The sequence below is a fragment of the Loxodonta africana genome, chromosome 9, assembly GCF_030014295.1.
Source record: "Loxodonta africana isolate mLoxAfr1 chromosome 9, mLoxAfr1.hap2, whole genome shotgun sequence".
NCBI classification, from domain to species: Eukaryota; Metazoa; Chordata; class Mammalia; order Proboscidea; family Elephantidae; genus Loxodonta; species Loxodonta africana.
Window position 1 is genome coordinate 55,696,669 of NC_087350.1, and position 23,146 is coordinate 55,719,814.

The 23,146-nt window shown below is 38.3% G+C and overlaps 1 protein-coding gene across 1 annotated transcript in view; it reads left to right on the forward strand.

Moving 5' to 3' along the window:
• C5 (complement C5) overlaps positions 1-23,146 on the forward strand; it is a 109,597-nt gene that overhangs the window by 54,367 nt on the left and 32,084 nt on the right. Inside the window, exons 21-25 of the mRNA XM_064291519.1 lie at positions 397-624; positions 1,776-1,836; positions 15,575-15,664; positions 16,687-16,899; positions 17,567-17,642. Of these exons, the coding sequence (XP_064147589.1) occupies positions 397-624; positions 1,776-1,836; positions 15,575-15,664; positions 16,687-16,899; positions 17,567-17,642 (668 nt within the window). The remainder of the gene's footprint in view (positions 1-396; positions 625-1,775; positions 1,837-15,574; positions 15,665-16,686; positions 16,900-17,566; positions 17,643-23,146) is intronic.

Below are 23,146 nucleotides of genomic sequence, written 5' to 3' on the forward strand. Positions count from 1 at the left end.
CGACTCATGGATACTCCATGTGTGTCAGAGTAGAACTGCCCCATAGGTTTTCTTGGCTGTAATCATAACAGAAGCACATCGCCAAGCCTTTTCTTATGTCGTAAAGTTGGGTGGGTTTGAACCACAAACCTTTAGGTTAGCAGTCTAGTGCAAACCATTTGTACTACCTAGCCAGGCTCAGTGGTTAAGATCTTGGCTGTTAACCATAAGGTTGGCAGTTTGAATCCGCCAGCTGCTTCTTGCAAACCCTTTGGGGCAGTTCTACTCTGCCCCGTAAGGTCACTATGAGTCAGAATCGACTTGACAGCAATGGGTTTATTTTTTTTAGTCGGGGTAAACTTTCCTTATTTTAGAGATAAAGTGTTTTGATATGATTCTTCACTTGCGATATTTCAGTTCTGTGTTAAAATGTCTACTGTTGCGGGAATCTGTACGTCGGGAAGCCCAGCTGTTGATGATCCGAGGGTAAAGCCCTCCAGATGTCTGCCTCAGAAAGTAGAGGGCTCCTCCAGTCACTTTGTGACATTCACTCTGCTTCCTCTGGAAATAGGCCTCCATAATATCAACTTTACACTGGAGACTTCATTAGGAAAAGAAATCTTAGTAAAAACATTACGAGTGGTGGTAAGAAAAACTTGCTTTTTTTTTGATACTTTTTACAACTTTGTTTTCATTCTGAAAAAAAAAAAAAAATACATGCTACCAGCAACATGAGACACAGAGAGAGAAAATGATAAAGCAGATGTTAACTACTATGGATGGAGGGTATCCCAGATTTTTTGAGTATTCTTACAACTTTTTTATAAGTCTGAAATTGTATAAAAAAATTTTAAAGATAATTATTGCTTATTTTGGAAAATATAGAAATATTAAAAAAAAAGAAAAACCAAAGAGGAGAAAATAAAAATCACCAATAATGCTCAACCCTTTAAATACCCAATTTTAACAACTTGGTGTATACCCTTCCAGGATTTATTCCCCTTCCCACCCCCAACACATTCAGAAAATGTGTCTTGAGAATCTATGTGCCAAAGGGCATGCGAGGTACTAGAGATACAACAATAAGACACAGCCCTTGCATTTAAAGAACTTAGAGCTTAGAAAATTTTCCATTTTAAAAATGAATAAACAGCCAAAAAAAAAAAAAAGAAAATTCATTTATCAAGTACTATTTACCTGCACTCTGTTGCGTGTTTTTGTGTTATCTTAATAAGAAAGGTTAAATGATTTGCAAAGAGTCACATGACTAGTTAATGACAGAGCTGGACCTTCCTAATTCTTCATTCTCTGAGTTCTGTTTATAGCCGTTAAAATCACTTCTGTAGACAGTTATTGACCCCTTTTGTGTAAGACACACTCCCATGCATCCTTGCACAATGGTTCCATGCACAAACTCTGGAGCCAAGCTGCCTGTGTTTGAATCCTGGCTTCACCACTTCCTACCAGAATGTGACACTGGATAAATTATTAGATCTCTCTGTGTGTCAGTTTTCTTATCTGTCGAACAGGGGTAATAGTACTTACCTCTTAGGTTTGTTTTGATATTCAAAGTACTTAGACCAATTACCTGGCACATAATAACTTCTATGGAAGTGTTTCCTCTTATTGTATAGATAGCCAGAAATCTTATTCCTGCATGTATGTATGTAAGTATTTATATATACTTTGCCTTTTCCAAAAAAGGAATATTTTTAATTGGAAAAATGGTGAAGAAAAGTTGATCTAAGGAATTCAGGTTATATAAAGTAACTTAATGTTTTCTGCCTTTATTTTAGCCAGAAGGTGTCAAAAGGGAAAGCCATGCTGGCGTTACACTGGACCCAAAGGGCATTTATGGTAGGCAAAGCGATTTTGTATGTTATACGTTGCCTCTTGCTTTAAAAATTAAAGTGTGTATATAAACTGAAACACAATTTTTCAAAATGTTAACTATCTAGAATCAGAAATTTCAATTTCTTAGCTCATTACCATTCTTCATAGCATTTGTTGTACCATAGTTTTGATCATGTAGAACAAAGAAAAATAATTCCATTAGCTTTAAATTCAAAGCATTGAAGAATTAATAATTGCAAGATTTTTCTTATATACCAGTCACTTTATATCCATCCCAATAAAATTTATAATATTTTTATATAAAACCATCAGTCCAAAGAACGCTTAAGGAAAAGTCATTCACATAATTATTTAGCACTCATTACTTGAAAACACAGTAGAGGTGATTACTCATTTAACCCAGACCTCATCCCTCCTGCTTCCTTGCTTTTACTTCAACTGAGGTATTCTGAATCTTTTTAAAGTTAGAATTTTGCAAACATTTAAGTGCTGAATCAAGGCCTACTTACATATGTATTTATGTAATTTAGAATGTGCTCAGTTAACAAATTCTTTTCTTTTCAACAAAAGATGACAGACTGCTGTGGTTCTTCTCAAATGGTTTAATTTTTTTCTTAATATTGTATCAAATCATTTTTCTTTCCTTTCAGTGATATAGCAATGGGAAAAAAACATTTACTTATAAATGAAGACCAGTATACTCAGAGTAAGAAGCCTTGGTGGTGCAGTGGTTAAGAGCTCAGCTGCTAACCAAAAGGTCTTTGCTTCAAATCCACCAGGGGCTCCACGGGAGAAAAAACTTGATGATCTGCTCCCATAAAGATTACAGGCTAGGAAACCCCATGGGCCAGTTCTACTCTGTCATATAGGGTTGCTATGAATTGGAATCAACTCGACAATATACTCAGAGCGCCGTTTCCTCTGGGAAGGCACAGAATTGAACATCCTTTACATTTTCAATCAGTTGGGCATCATAAACTGAATAAGGATGTCTTCAGTAGAGCAACAAAAAACCAAATCTATATCCATATGCTAACTTCCTTCTCTAATTTTATTTTCACACAGATCTCCTCACAGCCTGCCCATTGTGAATGATTTATGGGGTAGAGATATTACAAGTTTTGGAGTTTTTTGGCCTAATGGAATAACTTTTAGCTTCTAAGGACCATTGTGTCCTTTGGCCTCTCTTCCTTTTCACCACTTGTGCCTCCTCTACTGACACCGTTGCAAACAGCTTTCCAAACAGCTTTGTCTTACTCATCCTAGGTGTGAACATCAGGGCCCCAAAATGGGAATGATTTTTCATTCAGAAACAAATCTCTCCTGTAAAAATCTTGGTAGAAGAAAGAATCTATGCCTCTTTTCAATCTTGTCTTGTGAACTTTTTCTTTTATTCTTTTAGGCAACTTAGATTTTGGTAACTTTGTTACTTTCTAGAAAGCCACATAGGGTAAGGAGCCCTGGTGGCACAGTGGTTAAGAGTTACTGTTGCTAACTAACAGGTCAGCAGTTCAAATGAAGCAGTTGCTCCTTGGAAACCCTATGGGGCAGTTCTACTCTGTCCCATAGGGTCGCTATGAGTCAAAAGTGACCTGATGACAATGGACTTGGTTTTTTTTTTTTTTTTTTTTGGTTTAAATAGGGTAAAGATGACAATTCTTCCCAGGTTATTTCAGAGATTTTATTAAATACTTCCAATTGCTATAACAGTATGACAGTTCATTGAATTTGTTTAAACTATATATATATATATATATATATATACATATTTGGAAAAGTAAATGGACAATATGGTACCTTAGATACACGCACCGTAATGACTCCCTGAAAACAAAGACTCAAGAAACTAAGTAAAATAGACACAAAAAAAAACCCTCATATCCCAGAACATTAAATGAAGAGTTCAGAAGACAGACTGAGCACAAATTCGAAGGAGAGGCAGAATGAGGCCAGCAGGAAAACAGAGATTTGTAGATCAACTGCGTCCTGCCAGGGGACACAGAGCAACGTGGCCATTTTGGGACGGCATCAAACAACAACCTGGAGTGAGGAACTCCAGAAAACAACTGCAAAGAGAGCACAGTTGATGGCAGAGATTCTGTACAGACAACCCCGGAAAGAAACAACAAGGTGGGCGGGCCACGGCCAGGGACAGGGCACCCCTAAGGGTGGGGGGGGGGTAGTGTGGGAGTGGTAAAGCTTTGAAACCAGGGAACCACAGGGAAGTGCCTCTAGAGCCAATGAAACAGACTGAGTCATCAGAACCTTAGAGAAGGATCAAGTGTAGACAGGGAGTGTACATTTGTGGGGGAGTAAAGGGGAGGAACAGAGAGGCAGGTGAGAGCTGCAACCCCTCTGGTGAGTGCAAGGAGGAAAAAAAAAAAGGGAACTAGGAATTAGTGCTGGGATTGCTTGTTGGTGGAGGCACTCAGCCATTTATACGGGAGCCACCCAGTGAAAAGTCAACCCACAGAATAACAGCTGGAGTCCCCCCTCAGAACCTGCCCAGTGCCAAAGGGTCACCTGCATGCCATGTGCTTAGCATGTGCCCTGAGGTGCAAGCCACTCCCACCACACCTCCCTAAGGTATAGGAGCCCTGTGAAGACATGCACAAGCCTACCCAGTCACACTCATCACCCTCCCTTGAGGCACAGGAGGCCCACAGTGATGTGCAAGCCTGACCACACCCACCACCACCTCCCTAAGATGCAGGAACCCCACATCTGCTGCACCCACCCCAAGCCATTCCGCCCACTCAGCAATCACTGGCATACACGCTCCTGCTGCCAGACGGGTGACTGGGGGCACGAGACACCTCCTCCTGCCCCTGCCGCTCTGCCTGCCCAGCAACCAGTGGTGCAAGTTCCCATGCTACCACCTGGTGACCAGTGACCCAGGCACCTTTGTCCTGACCACCTGGCAGCCGGCAGTGTATACACACAGCACCAACCCAGTGACCAGTGAGAACACTCCCTGCACCCATGCCCCAGTGACCAGCCAGACAGGCACATGACCTCATTAGCAGTGCCAGTCACATCCTGACAGGTGCCTTCTGCACCTCTGCCAAATGATGCGCAGAAGATTCTAGAGCCCTCATCCAACATCTGCGCGGTTGCAAAGTCACACATTTCACACCCAAACAGTTCCTGAAGGCCTTCTGCACTTGCACTAAAACACCTTGATGCCCTACTGATATGCCACCTACTGATATGCCAATTCATGCACACACAGCGGGCCTACCAATTCACTCCCTCACAGCAGATACAGAGACATCCTGCCCTGACCTCCAGAGAATGCACTAACTGCTAGCATCAACCTGGAAGGACCCCACAGTCCAACAAAGGCTGTGGAGGGACTCTGACCACCCAACACTTGTCATGCAATGTCAGGGAAAGAACTTACTCTCCTAACTCCACTCAATCCAGTAAGGGAATATATACAAGTCTACTACAGAGGACTCACATGAGACCCACCATACTCACTAGTGAGAGGAAATCACATCCAGCCAAGAGCACCACCAAAGTCAGACCTAGACCAGGACCACAAAACAACAACATTAAGATAGTATGAAGGAAGAAAGATATTCTAAAGAGAAAGAGAAGAAACAAAGCCCCAGATACATCAAAACAAATATTTAAAAAATCAGCACAAAACAAACATACAAAACCAAAAAACCAAACCCAGTACCGTCAAGTTGATTCTGACTGATAGTGACCCTATAGAACAGAGTAGAACTGCCCCATAGAGTTTCCAAGGAGCACCTGGTGGATTTGAACTGCCGACCCTTTGGTTAGCAGCTGTAGCACTTAACCACTACGCCACCAGGGTTTCCAAACAAACATACATATAATCAATAAAGATATATATAAAGTAATTAACACATTAAAGTCTGGGAGACAGCAGACAATAACAAATCCTATGAAGAAACAGGATATGATGGCACAAACAAGTGACCAAAATGAAGGGGCAGAAAACCATCCTGAGGAAGAAAAGGTAATAGAACTACCTGATAAGGAATACAAAAGGCATATATATAGGACCCTCAAAGAGATCAAGGAAAACACGGACAAAACCCTAGAAGAATTCAAGAAAACAACACAAGAACAAAATTCTAAAATAAATGGACAATTAGAAACCATACAAAAACAACAACTAGAATTCCAGAAGATTAAGAATAAAGTATCAGAAATAGATAACTCAATAGAAGGACATAGATATAGAATTGAATCAATGGAAGAAAGAATCAGCAAGATAGAGGACAAACCCCTTAACACTAATTTGTTTGAGGAACAATCAAAAAAAGAATAAAGAAAAATGAAGAAAGCCCAAGAGTTTTGTGGGACACTATCAAGAGGAATAATTTATGCACAATAGGAATTCCAGAACAACAGGAGGAAAAAAAAAAGTACAGAGAAAATTTTTGAAGATTTATTGCAGAAAACTTCCCTAATATCAAGAAAGATGAAAAGGTTTCCATCCAAGAAGCTCAATGAACCCCATACAGAATAGAACCCAAAAGAAAGTCACCAAGACATTATAATTAAACTTTCCAAAACCAAAGACAAAGAATTCTGAGAGCAGCTCGTGAAAAATGAAATATCACCTACAAAGGGGCACCAATAAGACTAAATGCTGATTTCTCAGCAGAAACCATGCAGGCAAGAAGGCAATGGGATGGCATACATAAAACCCTGAAAGAAAAGAATTGCCAACCAAGAATCATATATCCAGCAAAATTGTCTTTCAAATATAATGCTGAAACTAGGATACTCTCAGATAAGCAGAAATTAAGGGAATTTGTAAAAACCAGACCAATCTTACAAGAAATATTAAAGGGAGCCCTTCAGACAGAGAACCAATGATATCAGACAACAACCTGAGATTAAAACACATGACACCATCGCCCAGATACCAACTCAGATAAAGACTTCTCAAAAATAAAACAAAGCTACATGACTGAAAACAGCGAACCAGAGATGTCAGCCTGTAAGTGACGACAACTTCAAAACAAAAAAGGGAGAATAAATGGTGGTTATAGAAAGTCCATATGGAGGGGAAGTCAAGGAAGTATCAAGATATGACACATTGTTTTAAACTTAGAAAGATAAAGGTAAATTTCAGGGTAACCACAAAGAAAATTAATAAATCTACTCACCAAAATAAAGAAGAAAATAAGAAAAGACTCAGTAAACATAAAATCAAAACAACAAAGGGCATGAAAAGAAAAATCTATAAACAAAAAGAATTCAGCATGGAAAATTAAGTGTAACAAAGAAACCGTTAACACCACAAAAAAGAAAGCATAACAAGATGGCAGCAATAAATTTATTAAAAAAAAAAATTTATACTTATCAATAATTACACTGAATGTAAATGGTTAAATGCATCAGTCAAGAGACAGAGAGTGGCAGAATGGATGAAAAAAAAAAAAAAAAAGACTCATCAATATGTTGCCTACAAGGGAAACGCCTTAAACACAAAGACGTTTAAGTAGGTTAAAAACCAAAGGATAGAAAAAAATATGTCAAGCAAACAATGACCAAAAGAGAGCAGGAGTGGCGATAACAGTCTCTGATAAAATAGACTTTAAGTCAAAACCCATTATAAAAGAAAGGCATTATATAATGACTAAAGGATCGTTCCACCAAGAGGACATAACCATAATAAATATTCACGCACCCAATGACAGAGCTCCAAAATACATACAACAAACTATAACAGAACTGAAGAGAGAAATAGTACTACAATAATAGTAGGGGACTTTAACACACAGCTTTTGATGATGGACAAAACAACTAGAGAGAAACAATACAGAATATAGAAATAACGTAGTCAACCAACTCGACCTCGTGGACAGATGCAGAACACATCACCCAACAGCAGCACAGTACACATTCTTTTCCAATGCACATGGATCATCCTCCAGAATAGACCATACTTTAAGTCACAAAGCAAGCCTCAATAAATTCAAAAACATCAAAATAATACAAAGCATCTTCTGTGATCGTAACACTATAAAACGAAAATCAATAACAGAAAAAATGAAATATATTAAAACTGAATAACACCTTACTTTAAAACTATTGGGTATAGAAGAAATTAAAAATGAAAATTAAAAAATTCTTAGAATCAAATGAGAACAAAAACACGACATACCAAAACCTTTGGGACACAGCAAAAGCAGTGCTTAGAGGAGAATTTATACCAATAAATGTACACATCAAGAAAGAAGAGCCAAAATCAGTAGCTTAACTCTACAACTTGAACAAATTGAAAAGGAGCAGCAAAAGTAGTCCACAGTCACCAGAAAAAAAGGAAATAATAAAGATCAGAGCAGAAATAAATGAAATAGAAAATGGAAAAAATCAACAAGACTAAAAGTTGGCTCTTTAAAAGGATCAATAAAATTGACAAATACCACTGGCCAAATTGACAAAGGAAAAAGTGAGAAGATGCAAATAACAAAAATAAGAAGTGAGATGGGTGACATTACAACAGAACCAACTGAGATAAAAAGGATCATAACAGAATATTATGAAAAATTGTACTTCAACAAATTTGAAAACCTAGAAGAAATGGACAAATCTCTAGAAACACACTACCTACCTAAACTAACACAAATAGAGGTAGAAAATTTGAACAGGCACATAACAAAAGAAGTAATTGAAGATGTCATTTCAATAAAAAAAAAAAAAAAAAACTTCCAACCAAAAAAAGAAAAAGTCCTGGCCCAGACAGCTTCATTGAAGAATTCTACCAGACATTCAGAGAAGAGTTGACACTAGTTTGACTCAAACTATTCCAGAATATAGAAGAGGAAGGAATACTCCTGAATTCATTCTATGAAGCCAGCATAACCCTGATACCAAAGCCAGGCAAAGATACCACTAAAAAAGAAAATCACAGACCAATATCTCTCATGAATATAGACACAAAAATTCTCAACAAAATTCTAGACAACAGAATTCAACAGCATATCAAAAAAATAATATATCATGATGAGGTAGAATTCATACCAAGGATGGTTCAACATTAGAAAATCAATCTGTAATTTACCACATAAATAAAAAAAGAAAAAGAATCACATGATCATCTCAATCGATGCAGAAAAGGCTTTTGATAAAATCCAACAACTTTCTTGATAAAAATTCTCAGCAAAATAGGAATAGAAGGGAATGACCTCAATATAATTAAGGGCATATGTGTAAAACCAACAGCCAATATTATTCTCAACAGGGAAAGACTGAGAACTTTCCCCTTAAGAACAAACAAGACAAAGATGCCCTTTATCACCAACCTTATTCAGTATTATACTGGAAGTCCTAGCTAGAGCAATAAGGCAAGAAGGGGAAATAAAGAGCACTCTAACTGGAAAGGAAGAAGTAGAACTATTCTTATTCACAGATGACATGATCCTAAACATAACAAATCCCAGAGACTACATTAGAAAGTTATTGGAACTAATAGAAGGATTCAGCAAAGTGGCAGGGTACAAGATCAATACACAAAAATCAGTTAGGTTCTTCTACACTAACAAGGAAGACTTTGAAGAGGAAATCAAGAAATCGGTACCATTACAGTAGCCCTCAAAAGGATAAAATACCTAGGAATAAACCTAACCAGGGCTGTAAAGGAAACCCTGGTGGCATAGTGGTTAAGTGCTACGGCTGCTAACCAAGAGATCGACAGTTCAAATCTGCCAGGCACTCCTTGGAAACTCTATGGGGCAGTTCTACTCTGTCCTACAGGGTCGCTATGAGTCAGAATCAACTCAACGGCAGTGGGTTTTTGGTTTGGGGCTGTAAAAGACTTATCCAAGGAAAACTATAAAACACTACTGCAAGAAACTAAAAGAGTCATATGTAAATGGAAAAACATTTCATACTCATGGATCGGAAGACAACATTGTGAAAATCTCAATACTACCTAAGGCGATCTATAGATACAACACAATCCTGATCCAAATCCCAACAACATTCTTTAATGAAATGGAAAAACTGATCTCCAACTTTATATGGAAACAAACAAAAAAAAACAATATTGAAGAAGAAGAACAAAGTAGGAGGCCTCACACTTTCCAATCTCAAAATTTACTATACAGCCACAGCAATCAAAACAGTCTGGTACTGGTTTAATGACAAACACATAGACCAATGGAATAGAATTGAGAACCCAGAAGTAAATCCATCCATCTACAGGCAGTTGATGTTAAACAAAGAGTCAAAGTCCATTCAAATGGGGAAGAAACAGTCTCTTTAACAAATGGTGCTGGCAAAACTAGATATCTGTATGCATAAACATGAATCAGGGTCCATACCTCACACCATGCACAAAAACTAACTCAAAATGAACCAAAGACTTAAATGTTAAAGCTAAAACTATAAAGTTCCTGGAAGATAACAAAGGGTCAAAATTAGGGGACCTAATTCACGGCATAGTCTATCAACCAACACTAGAAATATACAAATGACAGAAGATAAATTAGATAACTGGGACCTCTTAACAGTTAAATACTTATGTTCATCAAAAGACTTTACCAAAAGAGTAAAAAAGAGAACCTATAGACTGGGAAAAAATCTTTGGCAATGATATATCTGATAAGGGTCTAATCTCTAAAATATATAGAAAACTTCAACAACGAAAAGACAAACAATCCAATAAAAAAATGGGCAAAAGGCATGAACAGGCACTTCACCAAAGAGGACATTTATGTGGCCAACAAATATATGAAAAGATGCTCATGATCATTAGCCATTAGAGAGATGCAAATCAAAACTACAATGAGATACCATCTCATCCCTGCAAAAATGGCAATGATAAAAAAAAGCAGAAAGCAACAGATGCTGAGAAGTTTTGGGGTAATTAGAACTCTTATACATCACTAGTAGATTGTAAAATGGTACAACCACTGTGGGAAACAGTATGCCACTTCCTCAAAAAGCTAGAAATAAAAATATCTTATGATCTAGCAATCCCACTCCTAAGTATATATTCTAGAGATATAAGAGCAGTGAGATGAATAAACATATGCATACCTATGTTCACTGCATCATTATTCATAATAGCAAAAAGATGGAAACAACCTAAGTGCCCTTCAACAGATGAATGGGTAAATAAAATGTGGTACATACACACAGTGGAATACTACGCAACCATAAAAAATATCGTTATCATTATAAGTCCTCAAAATATAACATGGATGAATCTGGAGGACATTATGCTGAATGAAATAAGTCAATCACAAAAAAACAAATGTTGTATGGTCCCGCTATTAAAAAAGTCAAGAATTGATATAAACGCAGAAAGAATATTCTTTGATAGTTACTAAGAATGGGAAGGAGAAGAAGGGGGAATCACTTTCTAGATAGTAGACACTTGTTATTTTTGGTGATGGGAAAGGCAATCCCAAATATGGATGAAGTCAGCACAGCTTGACCAAGGTAAATACACTAAGAAGTACACAAGAAAAAGGGACAATTTCAGTAAATGCTATAACATATATACAATTTTGCAACAACAGTAAAGACAACCAAAAAATGTGTATGATAAATATATATGTGTGTGTGTGTGTGTGTGTTTGTATGGTTACACAGGTAGATATGGATGTATATACGTGTTTAGGAAGGCATATGAGAGTAAATGTACACATATAGGTATATCTGTAGGCATATGTACACACGTGTTTGTGTGTGCTACGTATATATTCACATATATGCAAACCACATGGGGGCACAGTTATGGAGCCTTCCTAGACATATCCAAATGACTTACGGGATTGGTTCACTGGGTCAAAAAGTTTGGGACCATAGTCTGGGGGACAACTTAGCCAACAGGCATAACAGAGTTTACAATGATAATGTTCTACATCTGAGTTTGGCAAGTAGCATCTGGGGTCTTAAAAGCTTGCGAGTGGCCGTCTAAGATACAACTCTTGGTCTCTACTCATATGGAACAAAACAGAATGAAGAAAATCAAAGGTTCAAAGAAGAAACTAGTACATGGGACTAATAGCCCACTCAAACCACATCCTCTTCTAACCTGAGACCAGAAGAACTAGATGGTGCACAGCTACCACTACTAACAGTTCTGACCAGGGACATAAAAGAAGGCCCCAGAAGAATGGGAGAAAAACGTAGAACAAAACTCAAATTCTTAAAGAAGACCAGACCTACTGGACTGATAGAGACTAGAGGAATCCCCGAGACTTTCACCGTAAGATACTTTTTAAATGTGAAATTGAAGCCATTTCTGCAGGTCACCTCTCAGCCGAAGTAATAGATTGACTTGTAAAATAAACAATGTCACCCATGAGTAATGTGCTCCCTTAAACAATTAACTATATAAGACCAAATGTTCAACAGTTACCCAAAAGCAAAGATGAGGCTTCAAAGAGGGAAAGGAAAGCTAGATCAGTGGAAACAACAAACGGAATGGAAATAATGAGAATACTGACACATTGCAAAAATTGTAACTGATGGCACAGAATAGTTTGTACAAAAATTATTCACAGGGAACCTAATTTGCTGTGTAAACTTTCACCTAAAACACAATAAAATATATATTTTTAAGTAAATGGCCAATAATGTTAAAGGAAAGCTGAAAAAAATATCAGTGAGAGAGAATGAGGTATTAGAACAAACTGTAAAGCAATAGTTGTGTGACTCAGCTTAGAAAGAAACTAAACACAGAGACTCAATACTCAAGTCCAGCTCTAGTCTTTAGTCTCTGCTCTTTTCCTGACAAGCTCTTCCCCTCTCCCCCCACCCCCCCACCCCCAACTCTTTTTATCTCTCAAATATATAGAAGTAATAAGCTCCTCATCTCCCAGTTATGGCACACCATCATCGTTGCTCTAGGCAGGCCCTTTTCTTGTTTTATGTTCCTCTTTCATCCCTGATCCCCACTATTCCGTTTCCTCCAAATGCACCCGCTCAAATGTGTTTGATATACATTTTTAAGTAGGGAGGTAATGTTTTGTGTATGTCCTCTTAGCATAGTAAAAGTTATTAGGCTGTAGATCTTATTCTATTTCTTACTTTTTAAACTCAGTACTCTGTTTTTAAGAAACATCTCTATGGCTGTATATACATTTAATTCATTGCTTCTTATGTAATATTCCAGAGTATGATTCTGCCACAATTGTACTTACCATCCCCCAGTGATGAATTCCCCACTACCATAAACAATGCTGCAGTGATCATCCTTACGAATCTGTGTGAGCATTTATCTGGACTCTATATCCAGATGTGGGGCTGTTGGGTCAAAGAACATGCACATGTTTAATGTCATTTACTTCTGTCATACTGCTCTCCACAATGGCTGCACTATTTACACCTCCACCAGCAGTGTGTGAGGGTTCTCATCTCTCCACATCCTCACCAACATTACTCACCTCTCTAAAATGTGCCAATTTTGATGGGTATAAAGTAATATTTCATTATTATTTTAATTTGGATTCTTCTGATTACTAGTGATTTTAAGCATTTCATCATATACTTATTGGCTATTTGAGCTTTCCCTTCTGTGAATTGCCTATTCATATCTTTTGCACTTTTTTCTACCTCCCATTTGAATTTTCTTATCTATTTCTGGTTGATTTTTCTCTCTGGTCTACTTCTTTGAGTAACAAATCCATCATAATTTCATTTTATGGTTATGTATTTTGGGGTTAATCTTTAAGAAGCCTTTCCCCACCCTCAGTTTTAACAAAGATATTCTTAGTATTTTTTTCCACTGATTTTACAGATTTAACTTTTAATTATTTTAATCTTTCTGGAGCCTGTCCCCTATGTGATATCCTGATGGGCCTTTTACCATGATCTCTGGCAAGGAGTAAAACTGACCTTTCTTAGTTTTAGCTTTCTCTTCTAAAACTTTTCATCTGGTAGTAGAGTTATTAAAAGGAATTGAAATTTTCAAGAGCAAGTATCAAGGGAAAAAGGGGTGGAAGATCAAATTTAGATAATCTAAAACAACTTCGTGCAGTAAGTATAACATACTTATATTGTCTATATATTGTTTATTATTAATAATACTTGTATTTAATACTGATGTTGAGCAAGAACTGTGTCAAATTCTTTGTCGGTATTATCTTTATCCTCACAAAAGCCCTTTGAGGAAAATATGACCTCCATTTAACTGATGAGCTGACTGAGGTATAGAAAGGTTAAGTGTCTTGTCCAATGTCACATAAGTAGTACCACACCAGTAAGCTCTTTCTGAACTCTATGCTCATTCAGCCACATTATAAACCTCTTATGTGTCTTCACTGAGTTTTATTTTAATGTTATATCCTTGGCACTTATCAAGGGTTAATGAAGAAATAAGTTACATAAAGAATATTCCTGCATCTTCTACAAAGCCATATGTTTTGTCCGTTAAATTGCAAAATGCCATTCATTCTTTTAGCATATGCCATATGCCAGAGATTGTGCTCAGTTCTGGGACTACAATGTTGAATAAGAGATGACCTCTGGCTTCAGAAAGCTTGCTTAGCAGGATGATGAGAGGTAGACTTCTCTTTGTGGTTACTGCTATGGACTATACAGTAAAAGCTTGGATTGCAGCTCTACCCTTACTGTAAAGCTCTGTGACTTTAAGCAAGTTACTTTCTAAGCCTCAGTTTCCCCATCTGTAAAACTATGATGATAATAATAACAGACCTAGCTTATAGAGCTGTTGTGAGGAACCAGTGTAGTAATAGTACATTTAAAGTGCTTAGCAGAGTACCTGGTACTCTGTTAATAAAATGATGTTATCATTTTTTATGAAATAAGCTGTGATTACAATAGAAAAAAAATGCTCTGATACAAGTATGCTAAAATTCTGTTGTTGTGAGCATGAGGAAAAAGTGTCTAAATTAGACTGGCAGGGAAAGTGGAAAGAAATTCAGGGCATGCTTCCCAATGGAGCTAACCATCAAATGTCATTGACTAAAGAGTTGCAGGAGGCTGGGTGGCACAAGTGGTGTGCAATCAGCTACCAACCTAAAGGTTGGCAGTTGAAACTCACAAGTGGCTCCACAGAAGATAGGCCTGGCAAACTGCTTTCTAAAGATTAAAACAAAACAAAACAAAAAAAAAACCCGTTGCGGTCGAGTTGACTCCGACTCATAGTGACCCTGTAGAAGAGAGTAGAATCACCCCCATAGGGTTTCCAAGGAGTGGCTGGTGGATTCGAGCTGCTGACCTTTTGGTTAGCAGCCTGAACTCTTAACCACTGCACCCCTGGGCTCCTCCTAAAGATTATAGCCAAGAAAAACCTATGGAACAATTCTATTCTATAACACATGGGGCCGCTATTAGTCAGGGCTTGCTGTGAGTCAGGGGCCTACTCTGGCAGCTAACAACAAAGAGTTACACGTTAGCTATTTTTAGGTTTCCATTTCAAGAACAATTTTCTCTCTTTGGACCAAAGAGTATGTACCCTTTTACTGGTGAATAACAATTATATAACCTACTTATTCTCTTTCTTGTAATGACCATGAAGCTTACAGCCAAATTTTAATGCTTTATTTAATGAGACTATATAAGCCTAGGGTTTGATAAAAATCCTCTATGATATTTAACTTCCTTTTTTAAAATTATGTACTTGTTTTTTAATTTTCTTTTTAAAGTGTAATAGTGTTACTATAAAAGTTTATTTAAAAACATTCTTTAGAAATAGGTACATTATAATCTGCAAAGTATATAGTTTTCCACTGAGAACTCTGTGTAAATCCTGTAAAATTTTTAATTTCAGGTGTCATTAGCAGACGAAAAGAGTTCCCATACAGGATACCATTAGATTTGGTCCCCAAAACAAAAGTGAAAAGGATTGTGAGTGTAAAAGGTAAATTAACTAATGCCATTTGTATTGCATATTTCACTTTCTGCTTCAAACAGAAATCAAATACACTCATGATTATTCTATTTCTCCACTTCCATGCTCAGTAGCACACAAAAATCCACCTCTGAGAGCACCTTACCTCCATCCACTACCTTCAAACCCCTATCACTTTTCCAACTATCCCCTTCCACTAACCTGATTAAAATGGAGATTTGTTCTCCCATGATGCTGAGTGGGGGCTGCCATTGGCCCTAAGACTTTTCTAAAATGGGTGATGCAGCTACTTCTAGACTTAAAGAACATTCCATCCATGGTCTTCGTGGCCAGTCCTCCTCCAGAGAAAGCTTTATGGCTGATAAATGGCCCAAGAGAGCAGCACTGCTGTGCTAAATACCAGTCCCAGAGAGGTCTTTCCCCTTGAGCATAGTTACAAAAATGTCATCTTTGGTGGGTTTTCCTTGATCTCCAGCTTTTACAGTTCAGTAGCTTATCATCAAAATGATAGAATGTCCTGACTGCATTTTATCTCAGATGAAACCTTGGAATCCCAGAATGCTAGTGGTATAGGGAGCCTTTTTGATCACGCGCAACCCTGTTGGATATAAAAGAAAGTGACTTGCCAAAAATCACACAGAAAGTTATATACAGAGCTGTCACAGTACTTCCAGTTCAGGCTCTTTGCTTTGCTTTGTGCAGGAGGGTGATGAATGTGTTTTACAGTGTGTTAAGCTATCCAGTCGAATGGCAACCAATTTGCTGTGTCCTCCATGCAGCAATCTGTCCACTGTATTACACCATCTCATCACCATATTGCACAGATATTTTAAAGCCTTCTTTTGGTGTTTCTTTTAAATCCATGTTCCTCACCAGTCCTTTTTTTCTTGTCCCTGTTCTGACAAGTAATTCAACCCTTGATAAGAATGGAAGAATAGAGATAGATACACTTCTCTCTTTAGAATATACTGTGCCCTGTTTAAAAATTGATGGAAGTGGTTGTGTCTACTCTGATTTCCTTTTTGTTACAGGACTGCTTATAGGTGAGCTTATGTCTGCAGTTCTGAGTCAGGAAGGCATCGACATCCTAACCCACCTCCCTAAGGGGAGTGCAGAAGCAGAGTTGATGAGCGTTGTTCCAATATTTTATGTCTTTCATTATTTGGAAGCAGGAAATAATTGGAACATTTTTTATCCTGACTCGTATCTGAAAAAACAAAACCTGAAGAAGCAATTAAAAGAAGGTAAAACATTTATTTCAAATATTGTCCATAAAAATATAGTGATTTTTAAATGAATATTTCAACAAAATTAATATTTATGCTGTTACAGATTATATTAAGCCTTAACTGAAAAAGCAGTTTTAGCCAAAAAAAAAAAAATATATATATATATATGTATGTATGTAGTAGAAACCCTGGTGGTGTAGTGGTTAAGTGCTACAGCTGCTAACCAAAGGGTCAGCAGTTCGAATCTGCCAGGCGCTCCTTGGAAACTATGAGGCAGTTCTACTCTGTCCTATAGGGTCACTGTGAGTTGGAATCGACTCAACGGCACTGGGTTGGTTTGGTTTTATATGTATGTATGTATGTATATAGGTGGCCTCTATTATATAAATACTATTTCTGTAGCATTTTGGCTTAACTTACCAAAATGCCTGGATAAAAGACAAGACACCTGCATTCCAAACTTTATGGAGCACTTCCTTCCTTCTTGAATGAGATCAGAATGTTCTGCTCGATAATTCCCAATTGAAGCAGTTCACATAATTCCTTTGGGAAGTTCTGTGTTGGCCACAGAGCATATACTTGCCCAACACCAAAGTTTACCGTCCCCAGAGGTGGATGAAGAGCTCTTTGAATACAAACAGAGGTTAGTGAAGCTCTGTGTTCTTTTTCTGATGTCTCTTAGGGATGGTAAGCATCATGTCCTACAGAAATTCTGACCATTCTTACAGCATGTGGAGGGGTGGAAGTGCTAGCACTTGGTAAGTAGGTTTTGACTTGCATTTTCATATAGTGGTTGATATCTAGAGAGCTATTAAAGAATAACAACCATAATGGAAGCTCTATTCCTCCAATTGCTCAGGCTTAAAGCCTAGTCATCTTTCCTTCTTCCAATCCATATCTGATCAGGCAAATATTTTTGTCTGTAAATACAAAATATATCCTGAATTTGATGACTTCTCACCAACCCCTACCACACTATCTTGATCTAAGCCATTATCACCTCTCACCTGGATTATTACAGTAGCCTCCTCTGGTCTTTCTGCTTCAGCCTACACTTGTTCCTTTCCCAGAGTGACCCTGTTAAAACATATGTTGGGTCAGGACACTCAAAACCTTTGAGGGGCTTCCCATCTCACCCAGGGTAAAAGCCAAACTTCTTATTGTAACCTACAGAGCCCTACATAATCTGGCCCCACCTCGCCTTTCCAGCCTTATCTCCTACTGCTCTTTCATTCCACTCCTGCTGGCCTCCTCACTGTTTCTCAAACACTCCAGGCATGATTCTCTCTCAGGGCTTTTGCACTGATTGTTCCCCCAGTCTGGAATGCTCCTCCTCTGTCTGGAATGTTCCTCATCAGGTTTATCAGCATGGCTGGCTCCCTTATTTCCCTCAGGTTTTACCTAAAGTCACCTTCTCCATGAGGCCTCTGCTAATCATTCCATCTAAAGTTTCAACCCACCCTCACCACTTCATGTCATTCTCCCCTTCATTCTTTTTCTCCTTGTCACTAACATTCTTACTTATCTGGCTTGTTATCCACCTCCCCCACTAGAATGTAACATTCCACTCCCATTTTGCTCATAACTTTCACAACTTCTATGCTGATGACTCCCTAATCCATGTCTCAAGGCCTAACTTCTTTCTATAAGCTCCAGATCCACATTTCTAGGTGTTTTGGGGGGAACCAAAGACCCTTCAAACACAATCTGTGTCAAATTCATTCTTTTTTCTTCCTCTAACACAATTCTCCTCTGTTTCCTTAATAGTGCACAGCAACAGTCTATACTTTGTCCCCTTTCTACCAAGTCAGACTTGTCAATTGGTTTATTACTTCTCCCTTTCCTTTTGGCACTATATCCAATCAGTCACCAGGTCCCATAGATTGTTCCTTAGAAGTCAGTCTAACATCCTGTGTTCATTTATGGGTGGTACGTTTTAAAAGACACATAGACCCCCATTCTAGGGTAAAAACATCACAAAGTTTAGTAAAGTAAGAAGAAAGGTTTTATTCGGCGTATATTCAAAGACACAAAAGCAGGAAACCAACAAGCATGCTGTCAGAGCCATGTCTGCCCGAATCTAAGGAATAGTACAGAACAGACAAAAGTGGGAAAATGGACAAGCATACTGCTAGAGCCATGTCTGCCCGAGTCCAAGGAAATATTACAAAATAAGCAAAAGTGTGAAAAATGGACAAGCATGCTGCTAGAGCCCAAGGAATCATCAGTATATATTAACATTGCAAAACGGGTAAAATCATTGAAAGCTTCACCTTTTCACAGATTGGCTAGAAACTGTGATCCTAAATTTTGAATTGCCTTTCTTAATAACCAATGGTACAGGTTTCAGTTAAGATAGTCAGTAGTGTCTTCACTAGTCCAACAAATCTTACTATTCAGTAAAGGCTAATAAAAAAAAGATAAGAATGGAAAGTATGTGGGTCTTTTGTGCTCTGTTTATGATTCGTTTATGTGAAGGCTTCCCTAGAAGGTGTTTTCCAAGATTATCCTGGCTATTGTCTTTATACCTCAGGGCCCAGTTGATGTGTCCTTTTCAGTCCTTGGTTGAGTCCAGCTCCAGCTGGGTCACATTTTAGGACAGGGAATAATGGCTCCAATATTATCTCTTAAATCACCCCTGGAGCATACCAGCCAGAAGATAACAACCAGGATTCAGGGGAGGGGTGAGTGTTGCTGTGGACTAAAAACTGCCAAAATAGAAACAGGGAATAAATGCCTGGAGAACAGAACTTCCCCCAACCCCCTCCCCACACATAAGAAGACATGATAGCCTCTCAGTAAATGCCCAGAGCCCTTCAAGAGTTTTGGGGAAACACTGAGTGGATTTTGTTTAGCCAAAAACATAAAAACACTGAGTATTGTCCTGAACCCTATATATACATCAAAGAAAATGGTCAGCACCTCAATACCCTTAAAATTTTTTGAGAACACTAGTGACTGCAGAGCAGACGAGTTGTGGAATGGCATCAAGGACATCATCCATGAAGAAACCAAGAGGTCACTGAAAAGACAGGAGAGAAAGAAAAGACCAAGATGGATGTCAGAGGAGACTCTGAAACTTGCTCTTGAGCATCGAGCAGCTAAAGCAAAAGGAGGAATTGATGAAGTAAAAGAACTGAACAGAAGATTTCAAAGGGCCTCTCAAGAGTACAAAGTAAAGTATTATAATGACATGCGCAAAGAGCTGGAACAGAAAACCAAAAGGGAAGAACACACTCGGCGTTTCTCAAGCTGAAAGAACTGAGGAAAAAATTCAAGCCTCGAGTTGCAATAGTGAAGAATTCCATGGGGAAAATATTAAACGACACAGGAAGCATCAAAAGACGATGGAAGGAATATACAGAGTCATTATACCAAAAAGAATTGGTCGATGTTCAACCATTTCAAGAGGTGGCATATGATCAGCAACCAATGGTACTGAAGGAAGAAGTCCAAGCTGCTCTGAAGGCATTGGCAGAAAACAAGGCTCTGGGAATTGACGGAATATCAATTTAGATGTTTCAACAAACAGATGCAGCGCTGGAAGTGCTCACTCGTTTATGCCAAGAAATATGGAAGACAGCTTCCTGGCCAACTGACTGGAAGAGGTCCATATTTATGCCTATTCCCAAGAAAGGTGATCCAACCGAATGTGGAAATTATAGAACAATATCATTAATACCACACGCAAGCAAAATTTTGCTGAAGATCATTCAAAAACAGCTGCAGCAGTATATCAACGGGGAACTGCCAGAAATTCAGGCTGGTTTCAGAAAAGGACATGGAACCAGGGATATCATTGCTGATGTCAGATGGATCCTGGCTGAAAGCAGAGAATACCAGAAGGATGTTTACCTGTGTTTTATTGACTATGCAAAGGCGTTCGACTGTGTGGATCATAACAACCTATGGATAACACTGCGAAGAATGGGAATCCCAGAACACTTAATCGTGCTCATGAGGAACCTTTACACAGATCAAGAGGCAGTTTTTCGAACAGAACAAGGGGATACTGATTGGTTTCAAGTCAGGAAAGGTGCGTGTCAGGGTTGTATTCTTTCACCATACCTATTTAATCTGTATGCTGAACAAATAATCTGAGAAGCTGAACTATATGAAGAAGAACGGGGCATCAGGATTGGAGGAAGACTCATTAACAACCTGTGTTATGCAGATGACACAACTTTGCTTGCTGAAAGTGAAGAGGACTTGAAGCACTTACTAATGAAGATCAAAGACCACAGCCTTCAGTATGGATTACACCTCAACATAAAGAAAATAAAAATCATCACAACTGGACCAATGAGCAACATCATGATAAATGGAGAAGAGATGGAAGTTGTCAAGGATTTCATTTTAGTTGTATTCACAATCAACAGCCATGGAAGCAGCAGTCAAGAAATCAAAAGACACATTGCATTGGGGAAATCTGCTGCAAAGGACCTCTTCAAAGTGTTGAAGAGCAAAGATGTCACCCTGAAGACTAAGGTGCGCCTGATTTTCAATCACATCATATGCATGTGAAAGCTGGACAATGAATAAGGAAGACCGAAGAAGAGTTGATGCCTTTGAATTGTGGTCTTGGTGAAGAATATTGGATATACCATGGACTGCCAAAAGAACGAACAAATCTGTCTTGGAAGAGGTGTGGCCAGAATGCTCCTTAGAGGCAAGGATGGCGAGACTGCGTCTTACATACTTTGGACATGTTGTCAGGAGGGATCAGTCCCTGGAGAAGAACATCATGCTCGGCAGAGTACAGGGTCAGCGGAAAAGAGGAAGACCCTCAACGAGGTGGATTGACACAGTGGCTGCAACAATGAGCTCAAGCATAACAACGATTGTAAGGATGGCAGTGTTTCATTCTGTTGTGCACAGGGTCGCTACGAGTCAGAACCAACTCGACAGCACCTAACAACAACAGCAACATAGGGAAAGTACAAAAAATAATGTCATCCATATTAACAAAACCCAAAAATAACAACTGTTACTAGCTTTGTCTTTTTTTTTTCTTTAAAGAAAGAAAATGTTACAGATATAGACAAGTTTTCCCTTTAAGCCCAAGTCTCCATCTTATTCCTGTTTCCCCTTCCCCAAAGACACTCACTATTATGAGTTTGTGCAGCCTTCCAGGTGGAGGGAGACAGGGGCTGGAGGGAGACTTTTCATTACATGTCCTTTTATGCTTTTGGATTCTGAAAAAATAATTTATTTTATTTTTTGTTGTTGTTGAAAATATACACAGCAAAACATACACCAATTCAACAACTTCTACATGTACAATTCCATAACAGTGATTACATTCGTTAAGTTGTACAACCATTCTCACACTCCTTTTTCAAATTGTCCCTCCCCCATTGACATCAACTCACTGCCCCCTAAGCTTCCTATCTAACCTTTTCAGTTGCTGTTATCAATTTGATCCCATTTAGACAGTTCTATAAAAGAACACAATGCTCAAGGCAGACATTCTTTACTAATTAAATTAAACTATTGTTAGGTCTAAAGAAGACTTCAAGGGATATTTTTGGCTTAAGGTTTAAAGATTATCTTGGGTAATAATTTTGGGAATTCATCAGCCTCAGTGCTTTTTGATTTTGAATCATATAAAGAAGTTAACTTAAGAATAAATTGAAAAAATTAAAAATAAAACAAAGTTTAAAAATGAGGGGAAGTGAAGGGAAGAGTAAGGGTGGAGTCAAGTGAGCTGGATCTCAGAGACATTTAGGGAGTCTGGAGAGTGAGCAGCTCTTGGGAAGGTGGAGTGGGTGAGAGAACAGGAGAGGGATGGAGTTATAAGAGGTGCTGTGGAGTTATGAATTGGATCCTCTCTGATATTATTTGAGAGATATTCATAGAGATTAAAATTCCTTTTTGACTAATAATGATAATTAAATCTTCCTTCTGAGATGACTAGTTTCTTGTCAAAAATATCACTCAAGGAGAAGCTAGATAAACAGTCTTGGGGATGTTAAAAAACCAAAAACCAAACCCATTGCTGTTGAGTCGATTCCAACTCATGAGTCGATTCCAACTCATAGAGACCCTATAGGACAGAGTAGAACTGCCCTCTAGAGTTTCCAAGGAGCACCTAGTGGATTCAAACTGCCAACCTTTATGGTTAGCAGCCGTAGCTCTTAACCACTATGCCACCAGGGTTTCCCTTGGGGATGATGGGGAAAGGAATTTATACATCAGCTAGGGATTTAGGTTGATGGCTTTTACAAATCTTATAGTCTAGGATTTTAGGATTTTACCCTTC